The 21,929-nt window shown below is 51.4% G+C and overlaps 8 protein-coding genes across 8 annotated transcripts; 4 read left to right on the top strand and 4 right to left on the bottom strand.

Annotated features, from left to right (window-relative positions):
* Positions 1-317: 317 nt before the first annotated feature.
* A1O5_13081 (uncharacterized protein) lies at positions 318-2,282 on the top strand (the record flags this gene model as incomplete). The annotated part of the gene is made up of 1 exon (XM_007753649.1): positions 318-2,282. The coding sequence occupies one exon, from the start codon at positions 318-320 to the stop codon at positions 2,280-2,282; it is 1,965 nt and encodes a 654-aa protein (XP_007751839.1).
* Positions 2,283-3,992: 1,710 nt separating this feature from the next.
* Positions 3,993-4,802, bottom strand: A1O5_13080 (cellular nucleic acid-binding protein; the record flags this gene model as incomplete). The annotated part of the gene is made up of 3 exons (XM_007753648.1): positions 3,993-4,232; positions 4,291-4,595; positions 4,655-4,802. 3 exons carry the CDS (start codon positions 4,800-4,802, stop codon positions 3,993-3,995), a joined length of 693 nt encoding a protein of 230 aa, XP_007751838.1.
* An 883-nt stretch (positions 4,803-5,685) lies between these two features.
* Positions 5,686-7,281, bottom strand: A1O5_13079 (UDP-N-acetylglucosamine pyrophosphorylase; the record flags this gene model as incomplete). The annotated part of the gene is made up of 2 exons (XM_007753647.1): positions 5,686-5,763; positions 5,821-7,281. 2 exons carry the CDS (start codon positions 7,279-7,281, stop codon positions 5,686-5,688), a joined length of 1,539 nt encoding a protein of 512 aa, XP_007751837.1.
* Positions 7,282-7,764: 483 nt separating this feature from the next.
* Positions 7,765-9,220, bottom strand: A1O5_13078 (peptidylprolyl isomerase; the record flags this gene model as incomplete). The annotated part of the gene is made up of 2 exons (XM_007753646.1): positions 7,765-9,085; positions 9,141-9,220. The coding sequence occupies 2 exons, from the start codon at positions 9,218-9,220 to the stop codon at positions 7,765-7,767; spliced, it is 1,401 nt and encodes a 466-aa protein (XP_007751836.1).
* Positions 9,221-12,013: 2,793 nt separating this feature from the next.
* On the top strand, positions 12,014-13,482 carry A1O5_13077 (uncharacterized protein; the record flags this gene model as incomplete). Its single annotated transcript, XM_007753645.1, has 3 exons — positions 12,014-12,145; positions 12,205-12,315; positions 12,364-13,482. The coding sequence occupies 3 exons, from the start codon at positions 12,014-12,016 to the stop codon at positions 13,480-13,482; spliced, it is 1,362 nt and encodes a 453-aa protein (XP_007751835.1).
* A 1,325-nt stretch (positions 13,483-14,807) lies between these two features.
* Positions 14,808-15,308, bottom strand: A1O5_13076 (small subunit ribosomal protein S24e; the record flags this gene model as incomplete). Its single annotated transcript, XM_007753644.1, has 2 exons — positions 14,808-15,138; positions 15,232-15,308. 2 exons carry the CDS (start codon positions 15,306-15,308, stop codon positions 14,808-14,810), a joined length of 408 nt encoding a protein of 135 aa, XP_007751834.1.
* Positions 15,309-15,731: 423 nt separating this feature from the next.
* A1O5_13075 (uncharacterized protein) lies at positions 15,732-16,885 on the top strand (the record flags this gene model as incomplete). The annotated part of the gene is made up of 2 exons (XM_007753643.1): positions 15,732-15,980; positions 16,094-16,885. 2 exons carry the CDS (start codon positions 15,732-15,734, stop codon positions 16,883-16,885), a joined length of 1,041 nt encoding a protein of 346 aa, XP_007751833.1.
* Positions 16,886-19,511: 2,626 nt separating this feature from the next.
* On the top strand, positions 19,512-21,437 carry A1O5_13074 (uncharacterized protein; the record flags this gene model as incomplete). The annotated part of the gene is made up of 3 exons (XM_007753642.1): positions 19,512-19,670; positions 19,728-19,994; positions 20,046-21,437. The coding sequence occupies 3 exons, from the start codon at positions 19,512-19,514 to the stop codon at positions 21,435-21,437; spliced, it is 1,818 nt and encodes a 605-aa protein (XP_007751832.1).
* Positions 21,438-21,929: the final 492 nt, after the last annotated feature.

Here is a 21,929-nt window from a genome sequence, read left to right as displayed (position 1 = left end):
CAGGGAGCTCTCAGGATGTCCACGTAAAAGCTTAGTTAAAGCCCCAGGTTAGAGTGGCCTTCGCTCACCCTCTAGGATCAAAGCGTATGTGCTATGGCAATCGGTTTTTCCGTCCTGGTGTCATCGGCGTTGTCAGTGCTACCGCACCAACAACCCATCCGTCCTCCTGCAGTTGTTCCTGTGGTCTCAGCTTGCAGCCCGTGGCTCTCGTGGCTCTCGCGATTCTGAGGGTTTTTTTGGTCTGCCACTGCAGATATCGGCGGCTTTGCGTCACTGTTCGACGACATGTCATTCAGCGATGCGTAAGCAATTCGAGCATGCGTGATCTTTCTGGCCATTGCTCTTGCGGACAAGACCTACAAGCAGAGAAGCCATTACATTCGCTTCCAGCATACACGTACGACTCATTGCAGTTTGAGAGGTCGACAAGGTTGTTCCGCCTGCATTCTGTGCAGGATCCTCGCTCGCCAATAGCTGGCTCTCTCAGAGAAGTCGCCCTCCCAACTTCAAGCAGTCATGACAGTCTCGAGCCCCAGCCCCTTCCAGAAAGGGGCCTGCAGTATATTGCCCTTTCTTACACCTGGGCGAGTGAGGCGCGTCCACATATTGTACAATGCGACGGACGCAGGCTTTACATCACCTGCAGTCTGAACTCAGCACTGCGTCGTTTGCGAAATCTTTTGGGCGAAGACTATCCTCTGTTCGCTGATTGTATCTGCATCAACCAATCGACCGACACCAGAGGTCGCCAAGAGCGTGAGAGGCAGGTCAAACTCATGCATCAGATCTTCGCAGGGGCGACTAGAGTCATAGCTGACTTGGGCAAGGAAGCTGATGACTCTGCACGTATCCTGGGCTTATTTGAACAGCTACTTGATGTTCGCAACGCCACCGACACTACAGCTGAGGAGCTGGCGCTAGCCCAGAAACGTGGTCTGCCTCTGTTCAAGAATAAGACTCTCAAGGCCTTGGTGAAGTTTTGCAAAAGAAGGTGGTTCACGCGACTTTGGGTTGTGCAGGAGGTTGCTTTAGCTTCGGACTTCCGATTCCTGGTTGGTGAAACTCTGGTCTCGTTTGAGGTCGTTTATCTGGGCATCCTGACGGCGCAGCGACTGTTGAGCGCTGTGGAAACCTCCAGTCCGTCTCCCTCTGTCGGCCGGATTGCACAGTATCGCGCCTGGCGGACGCTACCCCACCTCCATGGTCCTGCGCAGCGGATTTTCGAAATCCACTCACTCAAACCTCTTCGCAGCTTCGATACTAACTCGCCAGCTCAGCTTCTGGAGATGACGAGACGGTTCCAAGTTACCTGTCAGCAGGATAAGATCTACGCCATACTGGGTATGATGAGACAAAGCTCGGCAGACAAGTTCGCGGTCGACTACTCTGAAGACATACGTGCGCTCTCGCGACGACTCAGTGCATTCGTGATCGAGGAAGGCGGTCTCGATATTGCGCTGAGCCTTCTCGCGTCCTACCAAAGCTCCATGCCAGGTTCATGGATGTATGATTTTGGGAAGCCAGTCCTTTCCGACACTCGCATACGCTGGGCGCCGTCTGACGACCGGGGACGAATTCGGTGCGCCTTCAATGCTTGTGGCGACACGGAACCCACATTCAGGTGGGATCCCAGCGATGACAACGTGCTCTTCACGAGGGGCTGGGCCATGGGAACCATCACTTGCCTCTCCAAACCTCTGCCCGGACCCGAGTCCCTCTTGTGGACCACGGCCTACAGAATGGTGAAGTGGGAAAGCGCATTTCAGAAACTGGCCTGTGCTCACTTCAACGAACGGGCCATTGGCGACGTACAGCGTCAGTACTTGGAAGCCATCGTCGCCGGCGGACGTTTGGGTCGACGTCTTGCTGCAATCAGTGCCGAGCACGATGACATTCGCGGCAGGCTAGATGAGTGCATTCAAGCAGCGCTGTCTATGAAGCCCGCAAACTTGATGAAAAGGCTCATAACATCACCCCGTAATCTTCTTCGTGACATTGCAGCGCTGAAAAGAGACGCGGAATTGTACCTGCGAAATGTGGTCTTCTGGTCCTCGGAACGAAGAGCCTGCATCACCGACCATGGCCATGTTGGTCTGGCCCCGATGGATGCCGTGGTTGGCGATCGGTTTGCGATCTTTGCAGGATGCTCGGAGCCCTTTGTGATCAGGCGGACAGGTGAGCACCACCACAGATTGGTTGGGTCGGCATACCTACATGGTTGGATGGACGGTGAAGCGCCCGGGTCGAAACAATGGCAGGAAGAAGAGTTCGGGCTGCGGTGAATACCGTTGCGCGACACATAACATTGCGTCCGGCTCTTTCTTCACACTGGGCGCTTGATCGATTTCAAACCCTCATGGTGCTGAGGGTGAGCAGTGGGCACAGAGCGGACATCGCCTCTTCCTAACCGGAAGGTGAGCTCGGAGAAGCTTATCCCCATCTTGGCTGGAGTCCACAACGTTCCCGCACATTTCAGAGAGTGAACAGAGATGACCATGACACCATCCTCGTTGCTCCCGCTGTTGGGCATCGATTGGACATCCATCAAACAAGCGGGATTGGCAGAACAGGACCTGAAACAGACGCAACGAGTAGAATAGCAAGGCTGTACTTACTCATGCGACGAGGAGGCTGAACTTGTAAGGAGATCGACGACGACGGCTCGAGCTCGCCAATGTTGAAATCGGCATTCGATAGCGTCAATATCCACATGTTGTTGTTACACGTGGTGATGAGACACACTAGGTCCGAGACAAAGACCGCCGGTGCCTCGACCGCGATTTTCAAGATTTGCACTCCTGCGAATTGCCTGTACAGTACGTTGGATGTAAATGGAGTCCGACGCACGGGATTAGTCGTGTTCATTGACTTTGGCTGGACGTCGAAGGTCGTCAACGACTCAGACTCATTCATGCCAAGGCTTCATAGTCCATGCGAGACGGACAAAAAGAAACAATTGCAAGGACCAGTAAATCTCGCTGCATTCCGTGCTATGCGTAAGGGATGCTCTCTCATTAAGTTGCAAAAATTCTCATAAAAGGGGGTATGATGATGATGATGATGCTGAGGAAGATGGCCCACAATCTGCAGATGCCAACCTTGATTCTCCTTTTTTTTTTGTGTGTGCGTTCTTTCGTGTGCTCCAAGCAACCATCGAATATCATCGAGGGTCACTCATTGCCTCCCAACCAGATCTATTGCTAAAACTCGCTCAAGCTCCCATTCTTCTTCTCCACTCTCACAACTCGGTGTCTCTCACTCATTCTGCATCGCTTTCGCTTCTTCATTGTCGTCCACTGCCCGCTTCGCTCCATATGCATTCTTATCCGTCCAGCTAGTCGGTTGGGGTTACGTCAGAAAGCGGGGTGTAACTTCCTCTCAATCAGATCCTTTTGCAAACCGAGGCGTCTTCCGATCGTAGAGAAAAGCCAAGGAAAGTCGTTTCGTTGTGTAGCGTATTGGAAAGCAAGATTCGATGATCTTCATCAGAAAACGCCGGAGATGAAACCGTCAAATGGGGTTGATCCGTGTGAAATCCTGGAGTCATGTTCGTTCAATTTTTTGCCGCAAGTTTCAAACTGGTCCATGTTCCGATTTACTTTCTCTCGTGGTCGATGATCCCATTTCTCCTGCCTTGCCGATTTTGTCGTGAAAAGTCTTGCGGTGGTTGTTCGTCGTGTGAAGGGTCGTGAACGCCAAAAAGGGGCGTCGATGATTCGATGCATATTGCCGAAAAAAAAGGAATCAAGGCATAGCAGCCTCCGGAGGTATCGTTAACGTGATGGAAAGTTTGATTTGCTGAAAAGGGCTGGGGGAAAACAGAAACAACTGATTGCTGAGGGGACATGGGCATCGGAAAGGACTGTCTGTGTCGATATTGCTCCGATGGGGTTGATGAGGAGTTCCAAAACCAACATGCAAAAGATGAGGAACAAAACAAAGAAACTTGAGCTGCTGTGCAGTGGTGCAGGATGGAATAAGGTTTCGGTGCTCTACGCAACTGCGGCAGCGGGGGCAGCAGTGGTAGAGACCTCGGTGGCATCCGCCGCAGGAGCAGCTGCAGGAGCATCAGCAGGAGTTCCATTCGTCACAGCGACCGCCGAACCATTGGTTTCAGTGGTGGAAGTGCAGTCCTTGCTAATATGACCTGGCTGTCCGCATTTGTAGCAGGTCTTGCCTGCAGCATTCAATGGCCCACCATTTGGAGCCGTGCAGTCGCGAGAGATGTGGCCCTAAATATATATTGTCAATAACACGTCTTAAAACAATCAAAACTAGCCTGGGACCCACCAGTTTGCCACAGGCATAGCATTTCATAGCTTGAGCTTGACAGTCTCGAGCATAGTGGTTAGGTCCACCGCACTTGTAGCACATCGCAGCCCGGTTGTTGGTGACACCGTAGCCCGGGCGGAAGCCACTATAACCTCCGCGGCCACGAGTGGGCGGTCCCATGTTTGGAGTAGGGCAGTTACGAGCCAAGTGACCGATCTGGCCACATGAGTAGCAACGACCCCCGGCAGGACCACCATTGATGCGGAGGGTCGGGCAATCCGCTTGAACATGTCCTAGCCCTTGGCAGTGATAGCATTGTTTTGCTGCGAAGATCGCTCCATCAGTCCAGGGGATCTTGTATACTTGAAGAACCAACACTCACTCTCCGTTGTGCGTGGCATAGGACACTGGTTTGATTCGTGGCCTGGTTGCTTGCAGTTGTAGCACAACCTCTCGGAGGAAGTGCAGACTTCCGCATAATGGCCAACATTGCCACATTTGTAGCAGGCGCGTCGGGAAAGGGACGACATCTCGACTTCTTCTGTTGAAACTTTTCCTCAGTCCCTACAGCGATTGCGTTAGATTCCTTCTCTTATGATTGTTGTGCGCGCGACATTGATTGTCCTGGGGCGCAGGGATATGGTTGGTCGGATTATTTCCATCACCGATAAGAAACAGGCGCGGCGCATCATAAGAAGGGAAGATGAGAGCATACCTGCTCAATTGAAACCGCGTTCGAGTATCCCAAGTCCCGCAACCTGCGGTTTGATGTCAGTCGCTGGAGGATCCAAGATCGCGGATAGGTGCAGAAGGGGGAACCTCCTGGAATTGGGATTCTGGTGCAAGGAGGGGCACCAGTGAGAAGGACAGATTGGAAGGAGATATAACTTGGAAGAGGCGATCACTTACAGATGGCGCAACTTCCCACACGACCTTTCCAACGACTTCCAGCCTCCGTAGAACCGTACGACGACCGATCGACACCAACTGGTGGAAGAGAAAAAAATTGAAGGCGACGAGGGAACTGTCCAGAGTCGCAATCCCAGAATCCACCAGTGCCAAGCCCGCCTGCACAAATGAGGTTTAGCGCCGTTTGAAGCTTGTGGAGACGCCTCGCTAATTACGAGGCAAGACGCGTGGAATGGCTGGACCGCGAAGTTGACGATGCTGGTGAAACTCGGTACCCAGGAAGCACCGACGGTGAATGTGGAAGGATGCCATGAAATGTGCCTACTCAGGTAGGTACCTTGGAGCATGAGCTTCAGTACTATCTCTAACTATATCGTCTTTCCTTTGTCGTCCCAGTTCGCTTGATAACTCCTTTCGCAGTACCCGATTGCTTAACCCTCTTGACATTCTATTCCATCAAGTTCATGACCATGCAGCATTCATCTTCATTGTGTTTGTGTTAGCCTACTCTGATGGGCTCTTTTCAATCACAGCCGGAGCCTTGATCTCTCTTCCCTTCAGGTAGCCGAGGCCCTCGCCGCCCTGTGACGAATATTAGCAACATCCCAAACTTATCAAAACAGAAAGACGGCGACATACATAGCTGATGAGAGGGGACACTTCGACGCCCTTATTATTACCCTCGGACACGACCGTAGCGCCGGCGGCCTCCAGCCACCGAACTCCCTGTTCCATGATGTCTGCCTTGCTGGTATCTGGATTGTCCTCTGCCGAGCCGCGAGCATTCTTCAAGGGTGAAAACTCCTCCTTGCGGTCAACCTCTAAGCAAGCGAACTTGTCCATTGGGACGAATGGGAAGACATCAAAGACAAACTGCTCCAGCTTGATGCCGTTTGGTTTCTCAGGTTTGACGGTCTCACCCGTCTCAGTGTCCATGTAGGGGATCTTCTTCTTAGCAACGTGGTGAGGTAGCTTGTGGCCCCATTCCTCGATAGCTTCAAAGAATCTGAACGAGTAGTAGTGGTTGACAATATTGGCAGCTCGGAGTTTGAGGCGGTCTGAGCTATCCTTGGCTTCAGCCATCTCCTTGTCAATCTCCGAGTACTCGACCACGTCCGGCTTCCCGTTCTTCTCCACGATCAGACCAACTGGCTCGTTAGCAGCTCGCTTCCGCACGACTTTGGTGGCAATGTCAACCTCCTTGGACGCTGCGAAGCCAACGAAGACCGGGTCTGCAACTTTGACCAAACAATTATCCACGCAGTACGCATGGACGTGTTCAATGCCACGTTTCCGCTGGTCCGCACGAGCTCCGGACGACACCAGAGCTTGGTAGATGCCGCCATTACCATCCGGCGCAACGGCAACCTTGGATTTGCTCTCCATGAGAATCTTGCCTTCGTTGGAGATGCACGGAAGCACTCCCTGCTCAAAGATGACGACGTTCTCTTTCTCTAGACCAAAGTAGTTGTGCTCCTGGAAGAATTTCTCGGTAGGTGCTCGAGTAGGGCCGCTGGTCATGACGTACCAAGGGACAACAGGGTCAACTGAAGACCCAGCGTGCTGTTTGGCCAGTTGCTGCACCTTCCAGATTCGCTCTGCCTGCATCTGAAACAATGACTTCTTGCTTGGAAGGCCAATGTCAAAGCACCCCTTGGGATCAGAGCTGCCCAATCTCGTCCCTTGTCCACCAGCCATCAGCACTACGGCCACCTTGTTCTGTGCAATAAGAGAAAGCCCAGCTTTGTACCATTCTTCTTTCTGCGCGTCTGACGCATCGAGGAGGGAGGCGGTGGCGGACTCGGGGAGAGGATTGATGGAAGGTTGCTGCTGGCCCGACTGTTGGGGAGGGTGCAGGGCCTTGTCTGCGAGTACATTGATGCGGTCGGGATCAAAGATGGAGAGCTGTTCAAATAAAGCAGCTTTCCCTTCAGTGTCAAGGTCATCGTAGAAAGCAAAGACATGTTCTTGGTTTGCCTTCTCATATTTCTGGCGCAGGGCCTTCAACTGCTCTTCATCGGGCTCCTGGGCAGGTGCACCATGATCCTTGGAGGTCAGGTGGAGCTTCTCGAGGAGAGTATTTACCATGTGCGCAGCCATTGTGAGTCGGCGTTCACAAGGAATTAGGTATGTGGTGCAGGGGAATTGGCAGAAGGGGGGGGGGTAGACAAGAAATATGCCGCCTTTGGAGGACAAAGACGGGTTGCTCACCCTTTCAGAAGAAGCAGTTTCCAAATGGGGCCAACAAGATCAGCTTTGGTTCAGCTGGCTCAGCTGGCGGATTGTGGGAAGGGAGGGATGTCAAGGATGTCTAGCGCGGTAAGACAACAAATGTCGGGCAGAGTTTCCAAAACATCTCCGCATCCCTCGCCGCTCCAAATCATTGCAGCCTCGTGGTGACGTATGACAAGAGAGTCCATAATCCCTGAGCCCGTATTGCCCGTACTATTATGCAGCGAGCAGGTCACCAGAGCCCAAATTATCGGCCAGGTACATCGGCCAGATATAATTTTACGCTACATAGCTGATGTTACCTTCGATGACAATCTGGAAGAAACTAAGTTGTAGTTGTTGTACAGCACCTCAGCGGTCTCTCTCCCTCCATGGGCCTGATCGATATGACTGCCCTTTCCGTCCTCTCTCTCGGTCTCCGCCTCTCTCTCTATCTCGATCTCGGTCTCGATATTGATCTCTTTCCCTGCGATCTCTGCGACCGTGTCTGTCCTGATCTCGAGGTCGGTGCTCATCCCGTCTTGATTCCTTCCTGTCATACTGTGGGCTTCTGCTTCGAGACCTTCGAGGTCCCTCCTCTCGCCGGGACTCTTTGTTCCGGCGGATGTCGTCTTTATCAAAGATCATTCTGTATTTCCCGCCATTCTGCCCACGGTCGTCGTCTTCTCGGTAATGCCGTTTCTTCTCGAGGCTGGCGATCCCACCGAAACCTCCGGATTGCCTTGCCCTCTTCGAGTTCGTTGCGTCTCTCCAGGTATCGGATAGTTTAGAGACACTCTGTGAAAAGTCGACGTGGATACGATGGTCGTCAATGAGCACACCTTGCATCTTGAAGTACGCTTGCTCACAGTCTTTTTGATTCTCGAATTCAATGAAGGCATACTGCAGGCTGTCACCGGTGCGTTTATCTCGGATGACCTCACATGAAAGGATTTTGCCAAAACGGCTGAAGATCAACTCGAGATCTTCATCGTTCGTGACGGGGTTCAGTTTGCATACAAAAAGAACATTTTCTGGAGGCTTCACCTCGGCAAAAGGGAGGTCACCAACCATCTCGAGAGTCAGAGCCTGTGCTCGTGCCTCTCGTTCTCTTCGTAGCTTCTCCATAGCCGCTTCGTCGACTTCTTCGTCCAACTCTTCGTCATCCGCGATCATAACAGTGGCCAGTTGCGCCTTTGTCGGTGGAGGACTTGAATCAGGCACAAGCAGGCCCGGCGGATCATCGTACGGATCATCCAATATGATGGTATGCCGAATCCGGATGTCCTTCAGGGGTCTACCGTTGCCGTCAGTGAAGGCACTGTTAATCTTTTCCAGAGTATCGAAGCCTTCGACTACCATGCCAAAGGGGGCGGCTTTTCCGTCCAAGTAGTCAATATTGTCACCGAGAGTAATAAGGAATTGGCTGCCAGCGAGTCGCTGATCAGGGTCGTTGGGCGAGGGCACCGTCGCCATACTGACTGTCCCACGCTGGGAATGTTTCAGCTTTGGGTCGATATCGGCTATGAAACTCTTCTTCGAAGGGCCTGATAGCAAGCCCCAGACAGAGCTGCCTCCATCGCTTTCGGGTGAGTCTGGGCCGAGTGGATCTCCGGTCTGACAGCTAAAGCCTTTCTGGACGCTGTGAAACGGGGCAAAGTTGTAATACTTGATTTTGCAAAGTTTCAAAAAGCTGAAATAACCAGTCAGTGCATCGACAGAATTAGAATCGCATGATCGAGACTTACTTCTCGCAGCATTTTGGAGCGTTTTCAACCAAGAGATCGATGACAATCTCGCCTAGAGACGTCTCTAGTATCACACTCATGGCGAGGGCTGCAGAGATAATCTGTCTGGGTGGACTTGCAGAATTTCACTGTAATTGGGCATGCATACGATCCCTGGGGCGTCAGTTATGAGTGAAACAAGAGGATTATTGCGTGGTTTTGATGTGTGATGATGCCGTAGCAATATTGATTCACAAGGAAGGTGGCTGCTCAGCAGCTGGGAATGATGCACTCGGTTGCTGCTCTGTATCGAATATCAGAAAAGAAAACTTGAAATGACCGTCATTTTCATGTCATTTGAAAGCCACTGCCAAGACGGCTCCTTGCGCCTGCAGCTCATTTGGGGCTGTCGAGGCTGTTTACCACTTCGTAACCATCCTCGCGATCTCCTTCTCCTTCTCCATCCCCATTTCGTCCAGCTGGCAGCTTCTTCTTCCTGCTGGGCCCGGACTCCCTCTCCGCGTGTCCTACTCATCAAACACGCACTGCTGGGACCTGCAAGAATCGGTCGTGTTAGACGAACTGAACTGAGGCCATCAGTACCCACGCTTCCGCTTTTTTACGCAATGTTCCCACCATGATTCTGGGGTTCAGCGAGCTAGACTCCTAGGACTGGTGTACATTGTCCCTCTCGAAGACTTACGGGGCACCTGTCCGACTATGTCTTATCATTCGTCAGCAGGATTGGGCAGACCATGTTCGTTCGACCGCTCTGTCTCCTGACAGGTCAATGCAAGATTTTTATCAACGAGGAAGTACTCTGTACTCAAGCTTTGGTTATGCAACTACCCATCCCCTCTGTTATTCTTTGCACAGTTATACAAAAATCCCCCGATTCTGTCACGAACCGTCTTCTTTCTCGGCTTCCACCCGCTTCGATGACAGGTCCAGCCGTCCTGCCCTGGTCTGGCTATAACCCTCCTTTCTCCTGTAACCAGCATTGCTCTGCACCACATGAGCCTGCAAGGAGGGAGGCTGAGATCCCATCCTGGCTCTTTTCCAAATGTCAGGCGAGGAGGATTACTCTCATGCATCTACGAATAATCCGTCAAACCGGGTGACGCTGGTTTTTCACGGCTTGTCTGCCCGAGATAGGCGATGCTCTTTGCAGTGACTACACAGTGATGTCCAATAATAACAGCTGCTGCTGCTTACTGACACCCTTTGGGCAAATTGAGGCTGGTAGTATTCGGGGGTTGCCTTCAGCACCGCTTCCTGTCGTGCGCACACCCAATTGAGGGATCTTCCTGGTAGCCTCTCACAAAGGTGTGGCGTCTGTTCTGGCCTTGTTGAGGCTTCATCCTGGTATCGATGCGCCTTTGTGTCACCGAGAGACACCTGAAACTCACTCTCTGATTTGTCAAATCCTCTACACGTTGGGCTTCTGAAGAGAGAGGTCAACCTTGCGACATCTTGTGCTACCAAAACACCCTGTGATGTTCCGCAGGCTTTTTGCAGCTCTCGTCCAGGGGCTGGAATTGGACACAGGATTCAATCCGACTCAGGAGACCTCATCCTAGTGACATACACCACTGCTACCCTCTATCATGTGCATCAACCTTGTTGCAAGCTTAGTGCATGAAAATATCCCGCACAGTTCCGGATCCTTTATGTCAAACTAGGATACACCCATTGGGTGGCTCTACGACAAGCTTTATTTGTTCCTATATGAACCGTCCACGATCAAGCACACCGTTGACCTCTGGGTGACAAGGCTGTGCAGTCAAAAGCCAATTTTCGTCGATACAACAGAATTTGGAAGTTTTGCGCAAAAGAATCGGCCCCCGCTAATCACAGCCCAATTCTCAAACGACGTTATCAGCTGTGAGTTTGCTCAAATGTGGATGATGCATATGCCACGTTCTCTGCAAGGGCTTGCAGCCAATCAGGTCGGAAGCCTTCTGGTAGCAAACAGAATCTACTCTTTGCCTCTGGTTGGGCCTAATACTAACAGCAACAATGATTTACATGCCACCCTTTGCAGAGCATGTCCGTTGGAAGGTGCGTAACCCATATCCCTTCAGGTGTGGCTCAAAGAGACTGCAGGCTTGTCTTGTTTCCCCACATGGAACCTGTCGACGCTAGATCTAGCACCAATGCTACTTGCACTCATTGCTCAAGTCCAGTTTGCAGGTTGGCCTCTGAAGCACCGTCGTATTTTGATTGGTCTTGTGCGTCCGATTTGTTTCACAGCTGATATGGCAGGCGCTCCCTCGGCTGGCTGATGACTGGTCAGGCCATCTCATGCCCGTTGAATCAGGTTGTTGCTGTGGACCAAGCACCATCGTCACACGGTCGGACGCCTGCAGCAAGGCCGTTACAAGAAAATCTTAGATCAGGTTTCAAAGGCCAACTCCGAAAGCGTGACTTGATCTAGGCGTGAATTGAACGAACGCAAAGCTTTTCAGTTCGACGTCGATCATGATATGACATGCCTCCTCGATCTGGTTCCCGCAGCTATTGAGGCTTACCCATCTTTTTTCCTATTGGAGTATGTCCTTGAAAATGTCACTATCAACCTGATCCTGGCACTCTTTCTGTTCCTCTGCAGGATCTCATATCTCAGATCTAACTCTGAGCTCCTCAAAGGTCTAGAACCGTTATTAGATAGCTTGCTTCAGAACCGGCCCTGGATCTACTCGCTATTTTCAATACCGCGAACTTTCATGTTCGAGGAGGCCTTGTTTGCTTGTATCGCTGCAGTTTTAGAAGGACATCATGGTAGGGAAAATCCCCGGATATTGCGAATCTTGCCACTGACAGATGACGAGATCTCAACACGATCAATTTACCCGGACTTTGAGTTCTTTAGGCGCAATGAAAGAGGACCTCATATGCCGCTGAGCCAAAGCGCTCACATCCATGATCAATACGAGACTAGAAGTCATCTAAGCAGCCGCACAACGCCCACATCCGAGCCAGAAAGCAGAGCGACCAGCGGCTCAAGAAAGCGTGTACCTGTTGCTGTATGTATTTAAAGATCCGCGCAATTATACTCGGAATATCTCTTGCTCACATTGTGTAGTGTGAACGATGCCGGAAACGCAAAATCAAATGCAGTGGCAACGAAGGTGACAGTCAGGCGTGCGCAAACTGCAAAAACTCGGGTCTGGAGGACTCATGTCGCTTTCTGCGGGTGAGCTTCTTTCAATTCAGACATGCATGACCGTCTAACAGGATTCAGGTCTCTTCAGTAGATCCTAGCCAATACGGTCTTCGAGGATGGCATGGGCCTCCGCGATATTCCCCATACTCGCTTCCCACGCACCACCACCGTCTCAATTATCTGGCTGTGCCGTCAAGGTGCAGCCCACAGAACACTCTGCAATATCACCCTGTCCCTAACGGCATCGACTATGGTGGATACACTAATCAGAGCCCAAGTGTTGATTGGGGAAGAGCACAATATGTCGCAGCGTACTCGCCATACCCAGACGACGAAGAAACAAGTCCTTACACCTCCCAGCCGCCCCCATACATTCTACCAAACACAGATCCGATGTCTACAAACAACGCTTACTATGCGCATAGTCATGGGGTTCGACCAAATCCTACTTCACTTTGGCCAGATGCCCAGCAATTTGTACCTCAGCTGAATTCTCAGGTGACCAGCTCGTCCTATACGCTGCCCATTGAAGCTCCCCATTCATTCCAGACAATCGGAACCGCTGGCAACCTCCCATCGGACCGTATATTACCACATCCCATCAATGCACGCTATGTTTCAACACCGGCCAGTTCAGTTGACCTACCGATCTCTGCGGTAAGCCAACGCAGCCAAGGCTATTGGCATGAGGATAGTGGCACACCTGTTCAGCAAAACCCGTCTCAAGTGGAATCAAATGGAGGCCAAGAGCAACACAGCACGCGAGACAATGTCTCTTACAGAGTCCAGGACATGACATACGGCCAGATGAGTGTAGGTGAGGTACTCTCTGCGACCTCGGTGACATCTGGCAACCCGCTTGCCGTCAACGAGTCGCAACCTCCAGCAACAACGGCTCCAACGGAAGGTACTCTTTCGCAACACTCAACATTGGGTGCGGTCTCTCACCAGAGTCTCAAATCCACTGTCGAGGACCATGCTGTGACATACGGGTACAAAAGCTCAGTAAATGGGCACCGCTCACAGCCGGTAAGAACTTCAAGCCAGGCATTCACTGGGCCATTCTACGAGCGAGTCATGGTTCCACAGCGAGAGCCTGGCTCGGATGATTGCAGTCCAGACTGTTCCAGCTGTCAGACAACTGAATCGACTCGGACATCGGTCGCCTCGATCAGCAACACCTCGTCAACATATTGAAAGCACCTTGATCCTGTGATACCATATCTACACTTCCTGACAAGCGTCAACGTCTTCGTTTTAATGTGTCTGTACTATTTTCAAAACCACCTGCTCGGCCGACGTATCTGCGTTTGAAATCTGATTTTCTGTGTACGTTGATGTCGCACAAACCACATAACTCTAATCAACAGGACATTTTTCTTACGCGGCAAACGGAGCATCGGACTGCACCCACAAGAAGGGAAATTTTGGGACAACTTTTTCGGGACTTATCATGCCGGCGAAGAATAATATCATGTCCATGTTTTTCTTTGGCTTTTATCCAATTGCGTGAAGCGGAAAAGGAATGATGGTGGGACGAGGGACGAAAAATCCTTTGTGGGAAGGAGGTCAGGATTGTCAATGCACTTCGCAAATGTGCCGGCTGGCTGGCGGTCTCGCCACATACGAACGATGAATGAAGGGGTGGAGGGAATAAAAAAGTATGCATCTCACGAGAAGGGGTTTGAGTATCAGTGTGCTCTCCGGATGTGTACGCCATGCCCTGGGTGGTCTTTGTGTATGCCTTCTGCTTTGAGAGGAGGAATGTTCCGGCCCAAAACAGGGTTTGTTCGTTTGTTCGTCCAGACAGACAGACGAGACCACGACGAAGGATCAGAGCGCGAGCCGTGTACCACCACCACCACCAGCGACCCACCTTCCCTCACCTCGACGAAGGCGAAACGCCCGGGCCGTCGCGATGTGGTTCGATGTAGGATGAACCGAACCGACTTCCTTAGGTAGTTAGCACCCTGGGCGTTGCAATTTTTCTGTAGCATTAGCTGGAAATCAAAAGTACACGTTTTATCATCTCATTCCCATTCCCGTTCCCATTCGAATCAACAGCCTACCCGGGACTTTGTTTGGGTTGGGTTTCGCCCACGTGTGCGATAGGTCGACACAGCATTCAAGGAGCATTCAGGCAGAGTGCAATGCAAGGTGTTTGGGAAGGTGACTCGTTTATGCATTCACAGTGTTTTTAATATCATTTCAGTGCAATGATCGATCTCGTTGCGCCATTGTCCATTCCGCAAGTCTTCAATGCAGAAAATGGTTTTCCCTGACTTAAGATTGCACGCAATAGGCGGCTCTGTCTTCACCTGAAAGGGCGTAATTTGACCATGCTTGAACACCACACCACCGCAACTCTCTCCTTTCGGGGGCCAAGCGGTACGCCGGGCTTTTTCATGCATTTCTAGCACATGAGCAAGCACCAAGTAACCGCTGCCTCCCTCTCGATCTGGTTCAACAGTCCACAACCACCACCCAACACAACCGCCACCACAAGTTGGAGCACCCCACGTTTATTTCTCCTTCTTGCTCTTCTTGGCACCCTTTGTCTTGGCCGTGCCTCTGAGCTCCTTCGACCGATTCTTGCGCTGCTTGCGTTGCTGTCTGCTGGCCTTCTCGATCTTGGTGGCATGGCCCACTCTGACCAATCTGTAGTGCGGCTCGAATTTCTTCATGGCCTCGACCGAGTCGTAGATGAGAGCGAAGCCGGTGGACTTGCCGCCACCGTATTGCGTCCGCATACCGAACACGTTGATCTGGTCCTTGTTGGATTTGTAGACTTCGGCCAGCTTGGCGCGGAGGTCGTCTTTGGAGACATTGGGGCGGTTGGGGTGGAGGACATCACTGCAGGAGACAAAAAAACGACATGTTAGAATTCAGGCTTTCACAGAGCGGGTGCCGCTGCGGAATTGATCTGGAAGTGTGAGTGCGCCTTACAGGACCATCTGCTTTCGCGACAAAAGTCGGTTGGTGATGAACTTGCGAGTTCGGATGGTGACCGGTGAGTCGGCCATGATTGCGATTCTTTGCGGTTGCTTGTCGACGGATCGCAATCAAGACAGTGACTGATGGGAACTGTCGGTCTGGTCGAGATGAATTTGTTCGACACTCAAATTGACTGCAGCGGTGGAAAGGCACAGTGTCGAGCAAAGATTCGCTCCTTCCCGAAAATTGTGGGCTTGGCATTTCGAAATCTTGGCGCCTGCTGCGCTATTCCGGATTTGGCTGGTAACCTCCACCAACGCATTTCACCACGCAGAGTCCAACTTCAATTTCTTCCGTTCTACGGATTTGTAGAAGGGAGGCCCTTTGCACTTTCCAATGCGTGAGGAATCGCGCCTTTGCTGATGCTCATTCAGACCCCACATATCTGAGATTTCCCTTCCGCTGGTTCTGCGTCTGTACACAACCTTGGTGAGCCTCGGATTCTGGCCAAGATGGACGTCGCTCGGGCGGGAGTAGAGCCTATTGTGATCAAGTTCTATCGGCAGTACATGCAGCAGATCAATGATGTGACTTACCCTCCTGGCGGGCTCCTGGTGAACCCGGACGTGCAAGACTGTTTATATCGGTATTTCTTCGATCCTGGCCGCAACAAATACTTGCCTCCGCCACGGTATCAAAGCAGGATACTGCGACGTCTCATTGAGGAGATTGAAAACGCTTGCAAAAACCCTGAACAAGATGTAGGCTGAATCCGGCGAAACTGAAGCCATTGACAATGGCCGTCGTCTCACCACATCCCTCTCATGTTGGTCTCTTCCCAACGTTGAAACACTAACATCTAATCCTGCTGCAGCAAGTCTCAGATCATCTAATGGAGCACATGGGCTACCTCTCCAGTCTTCCGCAACAGGATCATTTACAAGAAGCACAGCAACCACATGTGCATTCGTACTATCCTCCGTTCCCACTTGACGAGCCCGGAGTAACACCCGTCCTCATCTACGAGACGAGAAATCTCCTTTCTCGAGGCAACAACGTTGGCCTTCGCACGTGGGAGGCTGCATTGCATCTAGCTTGGTACCTGTTTAGCCAGCAACCGGGCCCTGTGGACGGCAAGAATGTCCTCGAGCTGGGGGCTGGAACCGGATTTCTCTCCTTGCTGTGCGCAGCCCATCTCAATGCCTCATCCGTAGTGGCAACCGATGGTTTGGGACACGTTTGCCAGAGTTTGGAGAAGAATGTCTCCCTCAATCAGGAAAACAAGGTTCTCGAGGGGTGTCGAATGCCCGAAGTTCGCCAACTGGACTGGACGGATCGACCAGCAATTGATCAACTGCTGAATGAAGCTGAGGAATCAGGCATGCGCTACGACTTGATCTTGGGTGCCGACATTACCTACCATCCCGACATCCTGCGACCACTGGCCGAAGTCCTCAGCATCCTGAAGGACCACTTCCCGAATGTCGTCATCCTCATTTCCGCAGCCATTCGAAGCGACACATTCTCGCAGTTCACAGCTATTTGTCGGGATGATCTCAAGTTTAAAGTGAGCGAGGTATCCTGCAGGATTCCTCACGGGTTGCGGTACTGTGGATTTTTCCATTCGGTGGCTACGGAAATCAAAATCGTCTCTCTTGAACGATAACAATACCCATGTACGAATGGCGCGGTGCGACGTCATTGCCATTTTCATCGTCACCCGACAATCGACGACCGTCGTGGCTAGCAAATGGTGTTTACGGGCTCATGCGAAGAAAGTCGACACTCCAAGGGAGTCAACGATTCCTCAAACTGTTTCGGTTCATGAATGTCACGAGGGAGCTGGGGTTTAGAAATGAACAAGGGTTTGTGTTGACAATTGGCGATTTTTCAGATCTCTGGAGCATATGTCAGAACTGTGAACGAGCCTTGAGCCCCCCAATCATAATGGTTTATTCTGCATTTTTAGTGTAAATGAGAGGCAGGAACGGAGGAGGAAAGAACGAAGACGATATCTAGGCACCTAGATTACTCGAGAACGAAAAACCTAATTACCCTGTACGGCTTGATCCTAGAGGTGGACCGAAGGCTGCTTTAGCCTGAGCTTTACCTGAGCTATTAGCTGAACATCACTGAGCAGCTCCCTGAGCAACGCACTCAGGGCCAAATCAGTCCGCCCTAGCTATCAGCTATACCTGCCCCTCGGCTAGGCATCTATTTCAGACGGGCGTCAGGGAGCCAAGTAGCGAACACACACACACACAGAGAGAGAGAGAGAGAGAGAGAGAGAGAATAGTCTTGATTAAGTTTTATCGATCCACAGGAAGGGAGACACGGAATGTCAGGAGGAGCGGGCCCGGCACGTGACCCGGCAGGTTTGGGCCTCAGAAGCCACGGCTCACCGATCCGGGTGGCGCTGCTGTTCTACACAGCTAATGGAGACAATCGGAGTTCTTTGTGGTTGTTGATTGTCCGATTTCAATCACAGGTCAAGTGGGGGTTTAGGTGTCGAGGTGTTTCGCCATTTCCGTGGGAGTTCCGTGGTTGGCGTCTTAAGGAAAGGTGGTAAAATCCCCGAAATTTAAGACCCTCTCAAGCCCTTCAAAACTTTCTGGCAAACAATAAACGGGGTGTCTTGAATGTACCGGGTATGTCTTTGGTCCCCCCACCCCAACCTCCCCGCCATTATTCCCGGAGCGGCCAGGGAGTCAAGCAAAGGAGAGCACATTCAAGTCTAGGTGACGTTGCGCGTTGGATACCTCTTGTACTGGGTACCCTGTCGAGCCCTGTGTTATGGCAGCCAGTCGCGAAAGGAGCAGTGGGGAAGATTGCACTCGTGGGCATTGGCCACTCCGTCATTTCGTAGCTCGCCCCCTTCCCCGGCCTTGCCCCCCCCCCCCCCCCGGGAATTCGGTTGCTGGGCTGGGCCCCGATCCAGTTGATGGTTCCCTGCCCAAGCCTGCCCCGCGCCCCATCGGTCGGCCCAGCCTACATCTTACTGTATGAATCCTGATAACACGTAGAATCTTCGTCGAGTCATGGTTCCCGGGACACGCGAAGAGTAGCCACTTTGTACCACATTTTTTCTCGTACACCTGGCGCAGAATGCAAAGTCCAGATCCCTCATCGAGACATGCTCGGTGAGAAAATTTGGGCCTTCGATACCAGACCGGTCGCTGATAATTGCAGGTATCACTGTTCATTGTGCGGCAGACCCTTTGATCGCAAGTGAGTCGGTCACCGCTTCCGAAGGGGACTGGATCCTAACCAAGCTAGAGATGCTCTGTCGCGCCATATGCAAGTCCATGATGCCCATCGGTCAGCCGCGAAAGTGCGACGAAGATCATGTACGCAATGTTACAAGTCGGTTCACCCCCTTGGTCCCCTGCTCCTTTCCATTTCGCTGACCAGAAAGTCAGGTCGAAAATCAGATGTAGCGGAGCGCAACCTCGCTGCTCCTCATGTCAAAGACGCAATCTTGATTGTCATTATGCGAGAGACATCGGTCCTGGACAGACGAAAAGTACTGTTGGAGGTAGCATCATCCAACAATGCAACGATAACCTTGATCAACGAGTACCAGCCGGTGTCGAGAATTCCACATGTGGCCACGAGCCCTCATCCGAACCATCTTTTGAAGCTGCTGATTCAACAATGCCTCCAGACTTCGGGAACTTCACTTCCAACGCTGTGCCGAGGCAAGACCAAGGATTGAATGACTCTGGATCCTTTGGTGAACAGTTCTCCTCCACGTTTGACATTTCAGATATAGGTTCGAACCTTGGTTTATTTGCCGGAGGTATGTGGGAACACACCTTTCCTGTGCCAAACTTGCCTGATTTCTGGAATTTCGTTCCCTCTCCATACACCGAAACACAGCCAGGTGGATCCAGCCATCCCACCGTCGTCACCGCGGATCAATCGACCATCAAGGACAATGCCCGTGGACAAGACGACAAGGCGGCATCAGAATTTGAGCATCCATGGCCCATGGAGTGGAACCCAGGGCCAATGCAAAGCCTGTTTCTCCCGGTTCTTGGAGAGCCTAACCAAGGCCTTCCTCCCAGTGGAAGGATTTTCTCGACCAAGCCAGTCGCCAGTTCGACGATAATAACATGGCAAGATTGCATCAAGAAGTCCTGCGAATACAATCTCTGGCAATTTAGCAGCCTAGAGAATTTCCCTACCTGTGAGAAACTGGACCACTGCATTGATATGTATTTTGCACACTTTCACCCCGTGAGACTTCCTTCTCCCATGCTACCTTCAACATTCCAGCTAAGCTCCCGCAGATGCTTCCCATGATCCACCATCCTACTTTTGACCCTGAAAAAGAGCTTGTAGTGACATTGGCCGTTGCTGGCATTGGAGCCAAATATACTGGCCTTCCCGGGGCACAGCCATTTTCCAAGGCACTATTTGAGCTGAATCATCGACTGATTCTTTTCATGGTATGAGATCGAGCACTCTGGAGGCCGCTAAACAGGCTGACTTTGACGGATTTCCAGTCTGAACGAGAGCGACAATTCGTGAGAACCGAAGCCTACCTGACCGCCCAGCTCCTACAGGCGGCGCATGGATATTTGAGTGACAACGAGCGCACATTCGAGTTGGCCGAGGCGTGTCGCAGCAGCATAACATACCATGCCAAATGTATGGGCTTGTTCCGCACCGAGACACCGTCCGAACCCGATCAGGATGGCAGCTCTTTGGAAGAATCCTGGCATGCATGGATCCGACAGGAGCGCCGACGCCGGATAGCGTGGTCAATCTACGTATGGTTGTACTCTTCCGTGACCTTCGTAGTGAACGCTGACAGTGTGCAGGAATTAGACACATCATCTGGGTATCTGCATAATAACAGACCACTTTTAAGTCCGGAAGAACTGAATCTCAACCTCCCAAGCTCTTCGCAGCACTGGGAAGCACCTTCCGCACATGCGTGGGCGGCACTGCATCCTTGGGCCAATGCCTGTCCTCCCACCAGTCGCCTGCGCCCATTGATCAGGAGTCTTTTTGACGGCACGGAGAAGCCAGCCGAGAAATTCCAGGATGAGAAGCAACGATTTCTTGTCATTTTAGCACTGGTGAGGACCCTTTTGAGTGTAAAAGACCTCCAGTTCACGTCAACTCTTGAACGAGACCAAGATGGCTTTGAGTCGAAATTTTGCAACCAGAAGCAGCATGAGCTGCTTCAAGCCATTGATTGCTTCTACGAGTCACCGGCTCCGCGGGCAAAGTTCTACACGAGAACACAGTTGCTACAAGCCGCGTACCGAACGCAACTAACTCACGTCGCACATCTCTATGGCGCTGGAGATCTCATGACCTTTCTTTATCCATACCTAAGGAATGGTCAAGAAGCGGAGAATGCGAAAATCCGGATGTTACAGTGGGCACAGAAAGACCAACGCAGGGTTCGAAATGTGGCCTATCATAGCGCCCAAATCCTTGCACTTTTGAGAAAATACCCCAGTAATCTGCCTGTGGAGCCATTCGTTGTCTTTCATGCTGGTGTGGTATTGTCGTGCATGGCGAAACTGCTGCCAGCGTGCCAAACCCACGGTGAAAGACGGTCGTTGCAAATCGACTACTTGGGCGAGGACGACAACTTGGTGAGGAAAGCTTTGGCATGGGTCCATGATGGCGGCGATATTGAAATCAGGTTGCACGGAGTACCCTCCCTGTGCTGCGAGAAGGGACGCAAGGAGGTCCTGGATCAAACCGCGGAGCTGCTCAGAGCAATGAGTGTTTGGAGCATATCACAGAACTTCGCCGCAATGATCCTCTCGCTGCGGCAAAACAGATCTTCCGAACACAATGCAGAAAGCGCAGCTGCCCTGACCAGCGTTGGTGAGACTATAGTCTCGAGGGTCGCTGGGACTATAGTCCTGACTAGTCATAGACTTGGCAGGCTTGGCACCGGGAATAAAATGGCGGTCAATAACAGAGATAACTGTTTTGTTAACAAATTATATGTGAAAATGTCGGACAGTTTACAACCTTTCATTGAAACGCCCTCGCCATCGATCGTTACTCTTCGAACGTCGAGTAGCGAGACGCCGTCGCGCCGTACTGAGAATAGACGGATCGGTAACGTAATGTGGTTGCAGGTTGGCCGCAAGGCTAATAAACGGCGAGGTATCTCGTCGTCTTATATCTGGCAACATGGTGACGAGTATTGCGATATCTCGAAGCCTGACGATTCCGCCTCTTAGATCTGTGATCGTTGCGACAGCGTGATCTCAATGAAAAAGGCTGGAAGTCTCTCGAACGTGAATCGACATCTCAAGAACGAACACGGAATCACTGGTAAACGCGTAAGGGTTGACAGCCACCTTTAGGACGACGAGGTTATTAGTGTTGCGAGTTAAGATCTAGTTACTTCATTGGTACCGTTAGTGTTTAGTTCACTTATAATACGCTGTGATATCGAGAGATTTAGGAACTTACTCGTTCGATGAATTGTACAGCAATAAGTCCCGCATTCCGCTGTGAAATATAGAGAGTTTCGGGATTTATTACTCTATCTTCAACCTTCTCTTAAAAGATATTTAGTGAGATCATATAAAACTATTACGGCGTGGATCGACGACGAGTTCGATAAAGGAAAGGCTTATATTACGTCTCTATTATAGAATAGTTAGTTACGAATTCATCTAAGTTTTAATATCTAGATCTCACCTTTAGCGCTATTAATACTCGGTATT

Source organism: Cladophialophora psammophila (assembly GCF_000585535.1).
Source record: "Cladophialophora psammophila CBS 110553 chromosome Unknown aczJe-supercont1.42, whole genome shotgun sequence".
In the NCBI taxonomy this organism is placed as follows: Eukaryota; Fungi; Ascomycota; class Eurotiomycetes; order Chaetothyriales; family Herpotrichiellaceae; genus Cladophialophora; species Cladophialophora psammophila.
This window is presented reverse-complemented; position numbering and strand designations above follow the sequence as displayed.